This window comes from Aulostomus chinensis, chromosome 22, assembly GCF_037954235.1.
Source record: "Aulostomus chinensis isolate RoL2024-O1b breed Wild chromosome 22, RoL_Achi_v1.0, whole genome shotgun sequence".
NCBI lineage: Eukaryota > Metazoa > Chordata > Actinopteri > Syngnathiformes > Aulostomidae > Aulostomus > Aulostomus chinensis.
Window position 1 is genome coordinate 2634003 of NC_141341.1, and position 17058 is coordinate 2651060.

The window sequence follows — 17058 nt, forward strand, 5'->3', positions numbered from 1 at the left end:
TCCACCCAATTCCAGTGGAGAACAGGACAATGGGCCAATTTCCCTTGGTGAATGGGACAGTGCACTGGCCCCCCCTGGTAAATTGGACTTTGCGCTGATCACAGTTGGTGAACGGTACAAAGTAGCAGACTCTATAGGTGACTGGAACACTGAGGTGGTCTCTGTTGGTGAATGGGAACATAAGCCTATGTCCCTTGGTGACCGGAACACTGTACTGACCCTCCTTGGTGAATGGGATGTTGTGCTGAGCTCCATTTGGGATTGAGAACCAGCAGAAGTTTTTGTTGGGGAACAAGATGTTTGAAAGGCCTCAATTGGTGAACAGAAAAATGCAGCAGGCGCGGTTGGTGAGCGAGTCTCTGCACGGACCTCTTTTGCTGAAGAAGAGACTGCATCGATTTGTGAAGAGGACAAAACTGCACCCACCTCTTTTGGGGAATGGAAATGTGAGCCAATTGCCATCGGTGAACACGATTCTGCTTTGGCCTTCTCTCTTGAATGGGACAATGTGCTATCCTCCATTGTGGAATGGGACACAGCAGTGGCCCCATTTGGTGAATGGGACACAACAGCCATCTTTAACGGCGAAGGAGAACATACATTGATGTCTGGTGGCAAATGAGACTCTGCACTGACCTCTTTTTTTAAAAAGGAGAGTGTACTGACTTCGGGTGGTGAACTGGACACTGCACCCACCTCCTTTGGTGAAAAGGACGATGGGCCAACATCCATTGATGAATGGCAAACTGCTGTGGTCTCCCTCGGTGAAGAAGACATTATGCTGTCCTCCTTTAGGGAACAGGACACAGCAGTGGCCTCCAGTGGTGAATGGGACCCAAGAGTCACCTTTGATGGTGAAGGGGAACATACGCTAATGTCCGGTGGCAAATGGGACTCTGCACTGTCCTCCTTTGCCAAATAGGACAATTTGCTGAAATCTGGTGGTGACCTGGACACTGCATCTGCCTCCTTTGATGAAAAGGACGATGGGTCATCCATCTTCGTTGGCGAATGGAAATGTGGGACAGTTTCCATTGGTGACCATGTCTTTGTGCTGATATCCTTTGGTGAGTAGGACATTGCATGGACATCTGTTGGTGACCTGAACACTGCAGTGGCCCCCTTTGGTGAAAGGGGCCCTGCAATGCCCTTTGACGAACTAGAGCATGCATCAGTGTCCGTGTCCGAATAGGACTCTGTGCTGACTTCTTTTGCTAAATGGGCCATTGTCTTGGCCTCTAATGATGAGTGCGACACTATGCCTTCCTCTGTTGTTGAACTGTAAGCAGCCTTCGTTGGGGAACAAGATGTTGGCAAACAAAAATCTGCACTGGCTTCTTCTTCTGAATAGGATAATGGGCTGACCTCTGTTGGTGAACTGGATACTCCACCCACCTTCGATGGGGTAAATGCACCTATGCCCATTGGTGACCAGGACACTGCACTGGCCCCCCTTGGTGAATAGGACTGTGCATTTATGTCAGTTAGTGAGCAAGAAACAGCAGTGGCCTCCGTTGGTGAACAAAGCACTGCACTGGTCTCCACTGATGAATGGGACACCTCTGACTGGGACTCTACTCCAACCTCCGATTGTGAACGAGACACTGCACCCACCTCTATTGGCGAATGGGACTGTGTGACTGCCTCTGTTGGAGAACAGGAAACTGCATCAACCCCTGGTGGTGATTGGAGCAATGCAGGGGCCTCTATTGGTGCACTGGACATTGTAATGGCCTCTTTTGGCGAATGGGAATAGGCCCCTTTTATTGTTGGTGAATGGGACTCTGAAGTGACTTCTTTAGCCAAAGAAGACACTTCGCTGACCTCAGTTGACAAAGGTGACACTGTGATGACCTTCATTTGTGAAGGGGACATCGCAACGTCCTCTGTTGGTGAACAAGATATCCCAGCGACCTCTGTTGGTGAACAAGATATCCCAGCGACCTCTGGTGGTGAACAAGATATCCCAGCGACCTCTGTTGGTGAACAAGATATCCCAGCGACCTCTGTTGGTGAAAATGACACTCTTGAGGCCGTACCTGAGTAAGGGGATTGTGAAACATCCTCTGCTGATGACAGTGATCGAGTATGTGATGTCTCTGGGACTGACTCTCCACCACACTCCTCAGCAAAAACTCTGCGGTTGCTATGGAATTTTTCAAGATGTTTTGCAACCTTTTGCCTTGTGTTTACACTGGAGGACTGATCAGTTTCTGACATTTTGATCAACTTGTACAAATCAGAAATATTAATGACTGTCCTCTCCAGAATGCTTGAGGTGAGCCTTTCTGCCTCCAGTTCAATCAGACCTTCATCCGATTCATTTAATCCACCCTCTGTTGCCAAATCCCAGTCTGGGCTAAGGGGCACCTGCCCTGGCGATGTGGATGGACAACCAGCTGATTGACTGAATTCAGCAATCTTGGTCAAGTGCTGCACTATAAAGGGAAACATTTCTGAGGGTTCTGCAAGTAATACTGTTCTGGTAATACACTCCATAAGGCTCCTTAATCCATATGGAACCAAATCCCTGGAATTCCTCTCCATGGTCTATTTGTTGTGATTTGGTTCTTCAAATAAAACACAAATAAAAGCACAAATAAAAGCACAAATCAAACTGACTTGTACTAAATTGATTGCCCCTTGTTTTACATAAACTCCTTTCAGTTTCAGATTCAGAACACACTTCATTTATCTCTGTGTGGGGCAGTTATATGACACCATTGGTTTGGATGGGTCATTGATCTCACTGATCACTGCCACTCAACATCCTGACTTTGATCTCATTCTGACAGGACGATGACTAAATTCTGACCCTGTGGCAAAGCCATCCAATCACAGCAGAATGGCCAAAGACTCTTGTCATTTTTAAGGAGATAAAAAGCCGAGCACTCAAGTCACCTTCAAACCAGTTGTCACAGTGAAATGTCCTGATGCGAACCTGATTGCAATCAGCAGAATGGAATACACCTGCATTCTGTTACCATTGCTCTTGGTTTCTGAAGATCAAAGCCACTCACTGTGTAGTCCTCTCTAGATGCACACCAACCAAATGGAACAGTGGGACAATCCTGGTTTACTTCCTGTCAAAGGAAAAGTACAATTTGACGAATGCATCAACCAGGGCATTGTGAAGAGGCAGTCACATGCGCTGTTTCATGCAGTCTCAAAAGGTTGAAGTTTATCTCAAAATGTCAAATTTCTCAAAAGTTCAGCAGTTCCATTTTTTCCAGGAAGGGAAGGATGCATAAGAAAACTTGTCTGCGACTATTCTTAACATTTCGTCTTTTATTCCTCAACATTTTGACCACTTTTTTAAGCACAAAATTAAAAATAAACCATTCACCTGTCATTTTTTCTTATCTCTGGCCCCAACACTCCCCTCGTAGAAGAGAGACATTCAGACACTCAGCGATGGCACAATGGAGGCAAACCACCAGCTTGGTGTGTCTGAGACTTAGAAACCTGAACTTGGGGGGCAACGTGCTGCCTGGCATCTCCACATTTACATGTGAAAGAATCAAAGAGAAGTTGGAAGTCATTTTCTCTGGAACAGCAATCTGAAGTGCCAAAGCCCTGATGTTAAACCCTCCAGTGCAGTAGGTGGCGATGTGTGCCAGATGTGTGCAGCAATATTCGGATGAAAATAATTTTATTACAAGCCTGAGGGGTCAGCCCCTGGTCCTGGGACATCCTGAAAGATGCTTTGTGATGTCAGTTGGGGAGGAAATTAATCCATCTTGCAGACCGATATGACATCATCAAGGGCCTGGACAGGAGTTCTGTGAATCTGTGCTTGATTGCTCGTCCCCTTCGATTGCAAGGCTGTGCCAGAACTAATATTGATTTGTAGAGACAATTGAAGACTCAATTGTTCAGAGAGCACCTCGGCATTTAACCTAACTCTTCTCCTCTTTGTCCTGTGGGGTAGAATAAGTCAGAGGGTCCAAGACCCAGCACTTACTGATTATGTAGCACTAACTGTGTGGTGTGATGTTATATGTTTGTCCAAAAAAAAAAAAAAAAAAAGGAGGGGGGGGCGAAACATCTTCTGCCACTAGATGGCAGTACCTGTGACCAAATCACAACTGAAGCACTTTTGCGCTACTATGGGTTTTTCCTTACGTCTGAATTCTTGCTTGTGTTGTACGTCGCTTTGGACAAAAGCGTCTGCTAAATGAAATTGGAGAAATTGTAGAAATTGTAAAAAAATGAGGACATGAAACTGAATTGCTAGAAAAGAATTTGTAAGACTGAATGTTCATGCAGTTTCAAACCAAATGAAGTGGATTTCATGATGTTGAATTCAATTTCAAGTTTTTTTTCATTCAGCTCAAAAATTATAAATAACATTCAAACTTTGCCATGACTCAAGTTGCCACTCAAGCGTCGAGTTCCAGACTTTCAGACCAAGAGAAGTATCCCCTCCCGTCCAGCAGGGGTCGCTGCCTTTTCTCTCCTTTTTCTGCGTCCGCCAAGGTCTTCGTTGTGTGTGCCTCTCCTGGCTCCTTCAGTTCTCTGCAGGGCTGAAAGTGTAGAGGAGCGTCACCATGTGCGCCGTGCAGCTGCTGCGGGTGTCGGTCCATGAGCGGATCCTCGCCGCCGCTGAAGACTTCCTGCTGCAGCTGGAAAAAGGAGAAGAAGCGGCTGAAGTCCCGGTGCTGAGAGCGCTGCTCACCGAGCGGCTAACGGCGGCTGCGGAGCAGATCGTCGCCCTGCTGGAGGAAACCGTGGCGGAGTACGAAGACAGAGTTGAGCGGTCAGAGCGGGAGATCTGCCGCCAGAGGAGGCTGCTGGATGCCGTGCTGAAGCCCGAAGTCAGGCTGCACAGGGCAGGTCGGTCCCGCACACCGGACCGGGGAGAGCATGCTAATGCTAGCTAGCATGGGCAAGCAGGGGTAGCTAGCATCCAGCCTTCTCTCATCTCCCACGCTTTTCTCAGGTTTTTGGTTCATGACGCGAGTGAACGTCAGGCTATCGAACAGACAAACATCAGGATGTGAAGTTCATACAACAACTGTTTCTCTGCTAGCAGCTTATGACTGTAACTCCCACGAGCCTCACGGCGGGCAAAGCTTCATGGGAGCTGTAGTTTTAACACGGCGACAAAGAATCCTCAGAAGTATTCAAGACGCTTTTCGTTGTTTCACTTAATTAATTAATTAATTGAAATCTGGAACAGTTTGGTTAGTGTGACGTGATACACAGTTGCTGTTTTATGACCCTGACTGACGTCAGCAAATGGGTCAAACCACTGTTCCACTCGGTAAACAGCCGTTTGGTTGACACACTCTGGAACATTGTGGAAATGCAGAAGAGTTTCTGGACTAAAAGGATTTAATAACACTCAAAGAGGAAAAGGATACCAGAAAACATCCTGCAGCATACGTTACCTTGGCGATATACTCTGCTGGAAACGAGTACAGAGGAGTCACCTCCCCTGACCCTGCATCCTGGTCCAGACCTCAGAACTGTCTAGCTGGAACTCGACAACGAAACCTCTTGCTGATTTGTCCGTGTGCTGTTATTTTAGACTCACATGCTCTCGAGTCCGTTAACCTGCAAGCAAGACGGCATCTTCGTCCTGCTGTCCCCTGTGACTCTGATGGGACGCCCGTCCCAGGAGACGACCCACAGCAGGCACTGCTTGCCTTTGCTGCTGCAGTGGCCAAAGACCATGACTACGACTGGCATCCCTGTCCTGGTTAGTATTGCAAAAGAGTACCAGCTTTTTCTGTAGTTGTAATCAGAAGAGCAGTTCAGGTATCGTCTGTGAATGCTCATCTAGGCAAACCAACCAGTGGCTGTTCAGTGAGACCCTCAGGTTGCTGGTATATCGAGTTTTCGTAAAAAAAGAAAGCCAGCAGCTCAGCCGTTTGGAGATGAAACCATGGTTCTGAAGCAGGTTGTTTCTGAAGGTGGTCACACCTCAAACCTCCAGCGTGAATCTCCATGCCGATGTTGCTGCAACTCCGTCAGTGAGAGCTCCTCAGTCGTCCGCTTCAAAACATGAGCCGGTTGTGAGATTCATTTGCCTGTGAAGAAGACTGAAGGGCTTTTTTCTTGACAGGAGCTCCATGTGGGGCGGTTCAGCCGTCTGACACCATCGAGTGTGTTCATACTGAGGTTATTAACAGCCATCTGTGTGTTTCAGTTTCACTTTCAGATGTCCAGACAGTGATTGTTTGTAAAGAAGAGCAGCAGGAGTGGAGCACCAGGGTGAAGCAGGAGGAGCCAGAGGCCCCCCACATTAAAGAGGAGCCGGAGGAGCCAGAGCCCCCCCACATCAAAGAGGAGCAGGAGGAACTCTGGACCAGTCAGGAGGGAGAGCAGCTTCAAGGGCTGGAGGAGGCTGATATCAGCAAGTTGCCATTCCCTCCTGTCCCTGTGAAGAGGGAAGATGATGAAGAGAAACCTCAGTCCTCTCAGCTTCATCAGAGTCCAGCTGAGGAGAGCAGAGAGGTGGAGCCTCTAAGCAGCAGCTCCACCCACCACCTGAAGACAGAGGCTGATGGAGACCACTGTGGAGGACCAGAACCAGCCAGCAACCTGGACCCAGACACACTTTTACACCCTGATATTAAGGATGAGATGCCTGACTCTCCTGAACCTGAGACTGATGACAGTGTGGACTGGAACAAACCCAGTCAGACTCAGTTGGGTTTAGACTCAGTGATTTATATTGAAGTCCCTGTGAGTGACGACAGCTATGACACAGACGAAAAACCAACTGCCTGCTCTCAATGTGGAGAAATATTTAGCAACAAAGAATATCTGAATCAGCACAATGAAATCTACAAAGGAGCCTGTTCCTACGTGGATCCCCTTTCCTGCTCAGTTTGTGGTCAAAGATTCTCACAGAAGAGAAGCGTGAAACAGCACATGAAAACTCACACTGGGGAGAAACCTTTTAGATGCCCAGTTTGTGGCGTAATATTTTCAAAGCAACAACTGACGAGACACATGAGAACCCACACTGGGGAGAAACCCTTCATGTGTTCAGTTTGCAGTCTCAGCTTCTCACAAAAGGGCAATTTAAAAAAACACATGAAAACCCACACTGGGGAGAAACCTTTTAGTTGCCCAGTTTGTGGTCAAAGATTTGCAGAGAAGGGAAACATGAAGACGCACATGAGAACGCACACCGGAGAGAAACCTTATATGTGCTTACACTGCGGTCGAAAGTTCTCAAGTAAGGCCTGGGTGAAGAGACACATGAGGACACACTGGGGGGAAACTGTCAAGCTCACCAAGCCCCAGACACAACAAGCTAACAGTCGAACCGCATCAGGCTCCCTGTGAGCGTCTGTGGCTCCTGGGTTTTGCTGTTGGTTCTGGTCAGCGACTGATTCAGGATGTGGGATCACCAGTGGAGGAACCCTCAACGTGGACGTCACATTCCATGAGCCGATGTGGACCTGCAGCTGCCAGGAAGACCTGCTCTGCTCCGGAATGTTATAACAATTTCCAGATGAAGTCCTGGAAATCCTGTTAAGGTTGTTCAACAGTCGTCATTCTGTTTTGAACAAAAGTGATTTATTATGTAACGGAAGAGCAACACTCGATGCTTTAGTGACACTTGATGATGAGGCAGGAAAAGCAACTCGGATGCAAGCGATCAGGGCTGTGGGACGTGTCGATGTTGAGAAAGCTCCTGACTCAGTGTGGAGAGAAGTGCTGCTGACTCAAACACATCAGCTGGGAAGATGACATCACCAGGTTGCTGTCTCATGGCACATTTCAGGTAAAAGTTGATGCTGCACGCTGGGTTCCTTCGCTGATTCACTCCAGTGTAGAATCAGAGACCTGAACCACAACCTGTTCTCACCCCACCTCACCAAAATGTTCAGGAAACCTCTTCAGTGGGGCAAAAAAGTATTTAGTCAGCCACCAATTGTGCAAGTTCTCTCACTTCAAAATATGAGAGGCCTGTAATTTGCATCATAGGTACACTTCAACTGTGAGAGACAGAATTGGGGGGGGGGGGGAATTCAGGAAATCACATTGTAGGATTTTTAATGAATTAATTTGTGAATTCCTGGGTTAAGTAAGTATTTGGTGTCCTTCAAACAAGCAGGATTTCTGGCTCTTATAGACCTGTAACTTCTTCTCTGTCCTCCACTCTTTCTGAATTAATGGCACCTGTTAGAACTCGTTATCTGGATAAGAGACACCTGTCCACAACCTCAAACAGTCCCACTCCAAACTCCACTATGGCAAAGACCAAAGAGCTGTCAAAGGACACAGAAACAAACTTGTAGCCCTGCTGGGAAGACTGAATCTGCAACAGGTCAGCAGCCTGGTGTGAAGAAATCAACTGTGGGAGCAATTATTAGAACATGGAGGACATACAAGACCACTGATGACCTCCCTCCATCTGGGGCTCCACGCAAGATCTCACCCCGTGGGGTCAAAGTGATCACAAGAGAGCAAAAATCCCGGAACCACATGGGGGGACCTGGTGAATGACCTGCAGAGAGCTGGGACCAAAGTAACAAGGCTAACATTAGTAACACACCACGCCACCAGGGACTCAAACCTGCAGGGACAGATGTGTCCCCCTGGTTAAGCCAGTACAGGTCCAGGCCCATCTGAAGTTTGCTAGAGAGCATCTGGATGATCCAGAAGAGGACTGGGAGAATGTCAGATGAAACCAAAATAGAACTTTGTGGTAAAAACTCAACTTGTCTTGTTTGGAGGAGAAAGAATGCTGAGTTGAATCCAAAGAACACCGTACCTACTGTGGAACATGGGGGGGGGGGGGGGGGGGGGGGGGGTTGCTGTTTTTCTGCAAAGGGACCAGGACAACTGATCTGTGTAAAGGAAAGAATGAACGGGGCCATGGATCGTGAGATTTTAGTGAAAACCTCCTATCAGCGAGGGCACTGAAGATGAAACATGGCCAGGTCTTTCAGCGTGCCAATGATCCCAAACACACCGCCTGGCAACAAAGGAGTGGCTTCCTAAGAAGCACTTCCAGGGCCTGGGGTGGCCCAGCCAGTCTCCAGATCTTAACCCCATGGAAAACTTTGGAGGGACTTGAAAGTCTGTGTTGCCCAGCGACAGCCCCACAACATCGCTGCTCTGGAGGAGATCTGCACGGAGGAACGGGCCAAAATACCAGCAACAGTGGGTGAAGACTCAGAGAAAACGTCTGACCTTTGTCCTGCCAACAAAGGGTTTATAACAAAGTGCTGAGATGAACTTTTGTGATTGACCAAATTCTTTAAAAATCAGACACAATGTGATTTTCTGGATTTATTTTTTCTCATTCTGTCTCATAGTTGAAGTGTACCTATGATGAAAATGACAGGCCTCTCATCTTTTTAAGTGGGAGAACTTGCTCAATTGGTGGCTGACTTTTTTGCCCCACTCTACAGTTGAGAAATGCAGTTGTGCTGTTTTCACCTAAAAACTCGGATCGATTGTGACTTCTTCTCAGTTCCATTGCGTATCAGCTGCGACTGCAAAAGAGCGACCTCGTAAGCTCATCGATCTGTTCGAAAGATTGTTTGAAACGGCACAGTTGAGTTTTTTTTCCACATGTCACCAATAGAAGTGTGTGGGGTGATGTGGGTGTTTGCAACCTGCAGGAGAAAAGACTTGTGCTCCTGCTGCGTTCAGTGACTTTCATCCTGATATTTTTTTTAAAACTTAAAATGTTAACTTCAGTTCACCCTGAATAAAATCTTTTAATGAAGTGCAGTTGTAGCTCTGAGTTGTATTGCTGAGTACGGATCGAGGACTGTGTTCTAGGACACTTAGCGGTGCTGGAAGTGAACCGGCAACCTGAAAAGAGACAGGTAAGAGGTGATGAGGAAAGTTTTGCATCTCAGTTTTGCAACAGGTGAGCATTCGCTGATGGTCCAAAAGAGGCAGAGTGGACATGCAGCCACAGGTGTGTCTAAACCTGAGGCTGGTGTGCTGATATGCAGCCAGGATTAATGAGACTATCAGTGTTCCCAGCAGAAACAGTCACTGTGATACCAGAATTACAGTTGCGGGTGAAAATGACATGAGAAAGTCAGACACTTCTCAACATAGCGGTCTGTGGAAAAGCCTGCAAATTAGGGAGATTATTATTAGAAATCTTTATCTAAAACGGTACAATTTCAAAGCCAACTGTCTCCATTTGATACCAGAATGTCACTAATTTGCATCTGCAGTACAGTTGCAGGTTAAACAGTAAAACATACAAATAACACTGCTTGAGCTCTTATAGGAGGAACTGTTCAAGAAGACTGGCAGTACAAATACACTCAGATAAACTCCTCAAAATTAAATGAGAAGGTGGCAGGAGTCACCTGGAGATGGGCTCCTTAGCAGGGGGAAAAAATGCCGTCCAATAACTGCTGTAATTGCGGCCCGATGTCCTCGCTGGGGCAGAGAGGGCAGGTTGCTAGCTTGTTTTTCGCCGTTGAATGTTTAACGTTCGAAATAACAAATTCCAACTGAGATCCAAGGTTTTATCACGAGCTATTTTTTTTATTGAAAGTTACTTCAAACCAGAATTACAAACATAACATACGTTAAATATACTTGTCAGTGTGAGGAAATGGTGTCTACACATTAACTAAACTACACCAGCCAGCTCGTCAAGGAGGCGAGACATAAAAAAACAAACAAGATGAATTTAAACTCATCAACATCCGCGGAGCCTCTGTTTCAGCTTCGCCAAACGAGAAATGAAGGACGTGACTGTAATTCTACTACATTAAACACATAAGAGACGTCATACCGCAGTCAGACGGACTTCTGAGAAGCTCCTGTTCTTTCTTACCAGACCCTTTTCCATCAAAAAGAAAAAGCTGTGAACTTGTTACAAAATTATTGTATCTCAAATCCACACTTCATCAAACGGGAAGTTACAATGTTGCATTACTCCTTAACAGTCTTCAGTTACATCAGTCTTCCACAGTTGTCAGCTGTCCAAATGTCCCACACAGGAGTGACAGTTCTAACCAGTGTGTGTGTGTGTTAAACTAATTAAACTTTGTATTGAAGAGATGACAAAGTTACTCAGCGGCTTCAATATTTACAGTTCAAATGTTTGGTGTTTTTTTTGCTGCTGTCCTCACCAGCACATTTGTGTCTTTAAAACTGATCGAGGCAAATGTTTGGATGCTGCAGCTAAACAGTTTCTCCCCAATGCGTTTTCATGTGTCTCTTCACACTTCCCTTGTCTGGGAATGGTTTCCCACAAATTGAGCACGAAAATGGTTTCTCCCCAGTGTGGGTCCTCATGTGTATTGTCAGCTTTACCTTTTGTGAGTATCTTTTACCACAAAGGGAGCAGATAAATCGTTTCTCCCCAGTGTGCGTCCTCAAGTGTATTGTCAGTTTTCCCTTCTGAGAGAAACTTTTTCCACAAATTGAGCAGTTGAAAGGTTTTTCCCCAGTGTGTATTCGAATGTGTTTCGTCAGGGTTCCCTTTTCAGAGAATCTTTGACCACAAAAAGGGCAAATGTAAGGTTTCTCCCCAGTGTGGGTTCTCATGTGTATTGTCAGTTTTCCATTTTGAGAGAATCTTTTACCACAAACTGAGCAGATAAAGGGTTTCTCTCCAGTATGTGTTGTCATGTGCTTTGTCATATTCCCCTTTTCTGAGAATCTCTGACCACAAACTGAGCACATAAATGGTCTCTCCCCAGTGTGTGTTCTCATGTGCCTTGTCAGTTGTGCTTTTTGTGGGAAAGTTTTACCACAAATCGAACAGCTGAACTGTTTCTCACCCGTGTGACCCTTCTTGTGCTTGTTCAGACTCTCTTTCGAGCAACCTGTCTCCCCACCGTCAGAGCAGCTGGTTGATTTTTCACCTGTATTACAGTTTAAACCCGACTGAGTCTGACTGGGTTTGATCCAGTCATCAAAACTGTCATCGGATTCAGGTTCAGGAGAGTCTGACGTCTCATCGTCACTATCAGACTGCAAGAGGGTATCTGAATCAAAGTTGCTGTCTGTTTCCGATCCTCCACAGTGGTCTCCATCAGCCTCTGTCTTCAGGTGGTGGGTGGAGCTGCTGGTTAGAGGCTCCTCCTCTCTGTTCTCCTCAGCTGGACTCTGATGAAGCTGAGAGGACTGAGGTTTCTCTTCATCATCTTCACTCTTCACAGGGACAGGAGTGAATGAGAACTTGATGATGTCAGCCTCCTCCAGCCCTTGAAGCTGCTCTCCCTCCTGACTGGTCCAGAGTTCCTCCTGCTCCTCTTTGATGTGGGGGGGCTCTGGCTGCTCCTGCTCCACCCTGGAGCTCCACTCCTGCTGCTCAGGGGGAACCTCTTCTTCACTCACCAGCAGTTCCTGTACATCTGCAGGACTCACTGAGGGGCACAGGATAGAAACAAGTGTTGAACATTAGTGGAAAAGCTACTAAACTGACTTCTGATCAGGTGGAGAAAGTGATGGCAACTTAAGGAAGCGATCCATAGAACCCCAACAAACAATCAACCCAATGCAGTGTTAAGTAAAACAAGTAGTGTGTGTGTGTGTGTGGGGGGGGGACTAAAGACCCTGAAAAATGAGGACAAGAAGCAACAAGAACTTAACATGGAGGCTACAACCACTAGAAAAACACCGGTGCATGAAGACACAGCGACCTGCTCCAGCATGTAGTGAGACCTTCAGAAGAGGTCAAAAACAAAAGCTACCTCTCATTCTCTCTCTCTCTCTCTCTCTCTCTCACACACACACACACACACACACACACACACCAGTTGGAGACAAAAATGTAAGCAATGTTAGATAAATGTACAAATGAATGCTGTATCCACAGAGTTGAGATCAATGTCACATTAGCCAAAGACATTTGATGCACTTTTAGGAAACTTGAGAAGAGGACGACATCCAATATGAAGACAGATGGAATTAAATTCAGACTAAAATCCTTGCAGCAGCAAATGTGAAGGCAAACAGCAGGACAAAAAATAGCCCAGCCAAAAAAAAAAAAACCCTGGCTCGACATGTTTGATATGCGTCGACTCATCGGAGCCACCCACCGGATGACGGAGGGTCGGTGATGAAGCCAGCGTGACCCTCGACCCTCCACCTCCACAAGTAGAGTGGGAACCTCCAGAGGGCTATTATTTCTTACTAAGGACTACATCTCCCATGAAGCTTTGCAGTTAGTCGTGAAGAGAAAACCTAAGGAAAGTAGTGATGCTTGACGCCAGCTAGCGCGGCTAGCACATGCTAGCTAGCATTAGCGTGTTCTTCCCCGGTCCGGTGTGCGGGGACCGACCTGCTTGATGTATCCGAACTTTAGGCTTCAGCACGGCATCCAGCAGCCTCCTCTGGCGGCAGATCTCCCGCTCTGACCGCTCAACTCTGTCTTCGTACTCCGCCACGGTTTCCTCCAGCAGGGCGACGATCTGCTCCGCAGCCGCCGTTAGCCGCTCGGTGAGCAGCGCTCTCAGCACCGGGACTTCAGCCGCTTCTTCTCCTTTTTCCAGCTGCAGCAGGAAGTCTTCGGCGGCGGCGAGGATCCGCTCATGGACCGACACCCGCAGCAGCTGCACGGCGCACATGGTGACGCTCCTCTACACTTTCAGCCGTGGAACGTGAGCTCGATGTCCTGACGATGCTTCTTCTTCTGGTGCTGCTGCTGCTGCTGCTGCTGCTTCTGCTTCTTCTTCTTCTTCTTCGTCTTTTGGTTCTTGGCAGATTGTCAGTAGTATACCGCCACCAATTGTAGAGGAGTGTATAATACTGAACTTCGTAAAGTCTGTTGTACTCTTTCAAACTAAACAAACACATACATAATAATAATAATATATCAAAGAATATATTCTTCTTTATACCTTTACTATTAAGAAACCTGAGTCAGGCTCTCAGCCTCCTCCCTGTCGTGCCCTTTTCTTCAGGTATGTCCTGGATGCAGTTCTCTCCTTCCACTTCCTGCCAGTTTGTTTTATTTTCGTTGAATTTCTCACGTGCAAAAAGCACATCTTCTACAACTTCTTTCGCTTGGCATTCAATGCATAATCCATTCCCCTTTCCTATTCTTCTCTCGTTTCGGTTCCTTTCAGGCTTTGATGGTGGCAGCTCGCAGGTGTGTCCCCGCCGCCAGGTGGACTGGCGTGTGGACGGAGATATGTGGCGCCAGGAGGTGAAACAGAACCAAAAAAACCCAATCAAACAAGATTCTTTTAGCGAAGTTGGTTTGTGTTTCAACCCTAAGGACATTAGAATGTCTCATGCTTCTCCCCCTTTCTGACTGAAAATGTGGTTTTCTACTACGACTACGACAACATCTACTACCATGTACATGCTCAACCCTCTCCATCTTGCTACCCAGCAGGGTGCATTCCTGGTTTGAGTGCTGACCTCCTCTCAGCAGGGTCGTGGTGTTTTCTCCTCTTTGCAGGGTTCAATTAAGTTTTCAGTGTCTTCTTCTTCTTCCTCTTTTTCTTCTTCTTCTTCTTCTTCTTCTTGCGGAGGCTGTACACCAGTGTGCAGTCTGATCCTGGTGGTGAGAGATCGATACTCTTGGCAGAGGTCACTGACAGAGAACATCCAGGTAGATCAGAACCGTCATCTTCAGCATCCGTTAACGTTTGCTTTCAAAGTGCAACCGGTTGCATGTCACTGAAGCCAACACCAAAAATATAAATGGTCCTCAGACATTGATGTCATACATCAATGATCCTTTATTCATGCCACAATGGGGAAGTTGAGAGAATTACAGCAGCAAACAACAAGTGTGCTGTAGAAAAAGACTACGGGCGGCCCAGTGGAGCAGTGGTCCTCACTGTGGCCCCCACCAAGAATGTTGTGGGTGGAGCCCCGGCTGAAGCACGGGGTCTTTCTGGGTGAGTCTCCATGTTCTCCCTGTTCCTGTTGGGTTCTCTCTGGTACTCCAGCTTCCTCCACAGTCCAAAGACATCAAGAGGGGACCAGGTTAATCCAGACTCTAAATTGACCGGAGGCGTGGCTGGGAGAGCCAATGGTTGTCTGTCTCTATGTGTTGGCCCTGCCATGGACTGGTGACCTGTCCAGGGGGAAGGCTGCTGGGATAGGCTCCACCCCCACCACCCTGAACAGGAGAAGAGGGAGAAAATGGACGGATGGATGGGTGGATAGAACAGGTTGATGAACAAAATTTTATGGACAAAAAATTTAACTCCCAAATCTTGCAGTATCGCACACCGCTATCTGATACACACTCCACAGCAGTAGGTGGCGGTAATGCGCCAATCAGCTGAAGCACCGCTGCAGAGGAAGAAATCTCCCTTTGTTCTCTGCAGGACTGAAAGTGTAGAGGAGCGTCACCATGTGCGCCGTGCAGCTGCTGCGGGTGTCGGTCCATGAGCGGATCCTCGCCGCCGCCGAAGACTTCCTGCTGCAGCTGCAAAAAGGAGAAGAAGCGGCTGAAGTCCCGGTGCTGAGAGCGCTGCTCACCGAGCGGCTAACGGCGGCTGCGGAGCAGATCGTCGCCCTGCTGGAGGAAACCGTGGCGGAGTACGAAGACAGAGTTGAGCTGTCAGAGCGGGAGATCTGCCGCCAGAGGAGGCTGCTGGATGCCGTGCTGGAGCCCGAAGTCAGGCTGCACAGAGCAGGTCGGTCCCGCACACCGGACCGGGGAGAACATGCTAATGCTAAAACTTTCTCTCGGTTTCACCGCTGCTGCAACTGTCAGTGCGGAGATAAACGACAAAAACTTCGAGCTGCACAGCAGACAATCAGTCAACAGAAAGTCTCTGAGCTCCAGCCACCTTCTCTCCGCAGGTCCTCAAGGATCTTTACCTCAGGTCCAATTTATTAATGTGACCTTTTCAGGGCAGTAACGCCTGCTGCTAACGAGGTCTGGTGCGTCATCTTTACATAGGAGGTTCATTGCAGTCCCACCTGACACGGAGGTCCTTCACTCCCTGAAGGAGGCCTCCAGCCTCTCCTCCTTCAGCAGAACCAGCTCCACTATTCATGCTAAAACAAAGCTGCGTGTTCACCACCATCCATCCTGGGTTTTGTGAGGTTGGGATCTGATCTGACCAGCGGACCAGGAGCCGTCCTGGAGAAAATGCAGACCAGCTCTCCTTCCTCATGTTGTGTTTAAGGAAGACTGCAAGATCTGGATCAATGAATTTAATAAGTCAAATAACAATTAACAATTGGTCTCAAATTACTTTGATTTAATTACTGAAATGATATCAATCAGTACCACTACTAAATATACACTTGTATTGTTTTGAGCTGTAAAAGTTAGTTTTTAATGCCTGCAACAGTTTCTCATCCTGTGTTCCTCTGTGTTCCAGTGATTCCTGCAGATGTGCAGCAGCTGCTGGGGAGTCAAGAAGAGGTTCCCCCTGAGCAGCAGGAGTGGAGCTCCAGGGTGGAGCAGGAGCAGCCAGAGCCCCCCCACATCAAAGAGGAGCAGGAGGAACTGTGGACCAGTCAGGAGGGAGAGCAGCTTCAAGGGCTGGAGGAGGCTGATATCAGCAAGTTGACATTCCCTCCTGTCCCTGTGAAGAGTGAAGATGATGAAGAGAAACCTCAGTCCTCTCAGCTTCATCAGAGTCCAGCTGAGGAGAGCAGAGAGGTGGAGCCTCTAAGCAGCAGCTCCACCCACCACCTGAAGACAGAAGCTGATGGAGACCACTGTGGAGGACCAGAACCAGCCAGCAACCTGGACCCATACAGACACTTACACCCTGATACTGAGGGTGAGACGTCAGACTCTATTGAGACTGAGACTGATGACAGTGAAGACTGGATGAAACCCAGCAGGACTCCGTTGCGTTTAAACTGTTATACACGTGAAAAATCAACCACCTGCTCTGACAGTGGGGAGAAATTTAACTTAATGAAAAATCTGAACAAGCACAAGAAAGTTCCCACAGGAGAGGAACAGGTCCGATGTTCCATTTGTGGTAAGAAACTGTCACAAAGGGGAAAACTGACGAGACACATGAGAACTCACACCGGGGAGAAACCTTTTATCTGCTCAGTTTGTGGAAAAAGATTCTCAGAGAAGGAAAATATGAAGACACACATGAGAACTCATACTGGAGAGAAACCTTTTGTCTGCTCAGTTTGCGGCCGAAGATTCTCACAGAAGGTAAA

The 17058-nt window shown here is 47.5% G+C and overlaps 1 protein-coding gene and 1 pseudogene across 2 annotated transcripts; one reads left to right on the forward strand and one right to left on the reverse strand.

Annotated features, from left to right (window-relative positions):
* Window positions 1–4481: 4481 nt before the first annotated feature.
* LOC147240326 (uncharacterized) lies at window positions 4482–8743 on the forward strand. Its single transcript, XM_086193386.1, has 3 exons — window positions 4482–4836; window positions 5534–5704; window positions 6155–8743. The coding sequence occupies exons 1-3, from the start codon at window positions 4551–4553 to the stop codon at window positions 7300–7302; spliced, it is 1605 nt and encodes a 534-aa protein (XP_086049512.1). The 5' UTR covers window positions 4482–4550; the 3' UTR covers window positions 7303–8743.
* Window positions 8744–9761: 1018 nt separating this feature from the next.
* Window positions 9762–13584, reverse strand: LOC147240327 (uncharacterized; annotated as a pseudogene). The gene is made up of 3 exons (XR_015111377.1): window positions 13238–13584; window positions 11175–12320; window positions 9762–9789 (listed from the first exon to the last, which is right to left on the reverse strand). The product of XR_015111377.1 is annotated as an uncharacterized LOC147240327 (transcript).
* Window positions 13585–17058: the final 3474 nt, after the last annotated feature.

Coding starts and splice junctions, on each gene's coding strand:
- LOC147240326 (XM_086193386.1), top strand. CDS start 4,551: ATGTGCGCCGTGCAGCTGCTGCGGGTGTCGGTCCATGAGCGGATCCTC. Junction 4,837..5,533: donor AGTCAGGCTGCACAGGGCAG/GTCGGTCCCGCA, acceptor CTGTTATTTTAG/ACTCACATGCTCTCGAGTCC. Junction 5,705..6,154: donor CGACTGGCATCCCTGTCCTG/GTTAGTATTGCA, acceptor TGTGTGTTTCAG/TTTCACTTTCAGATGTCCAG.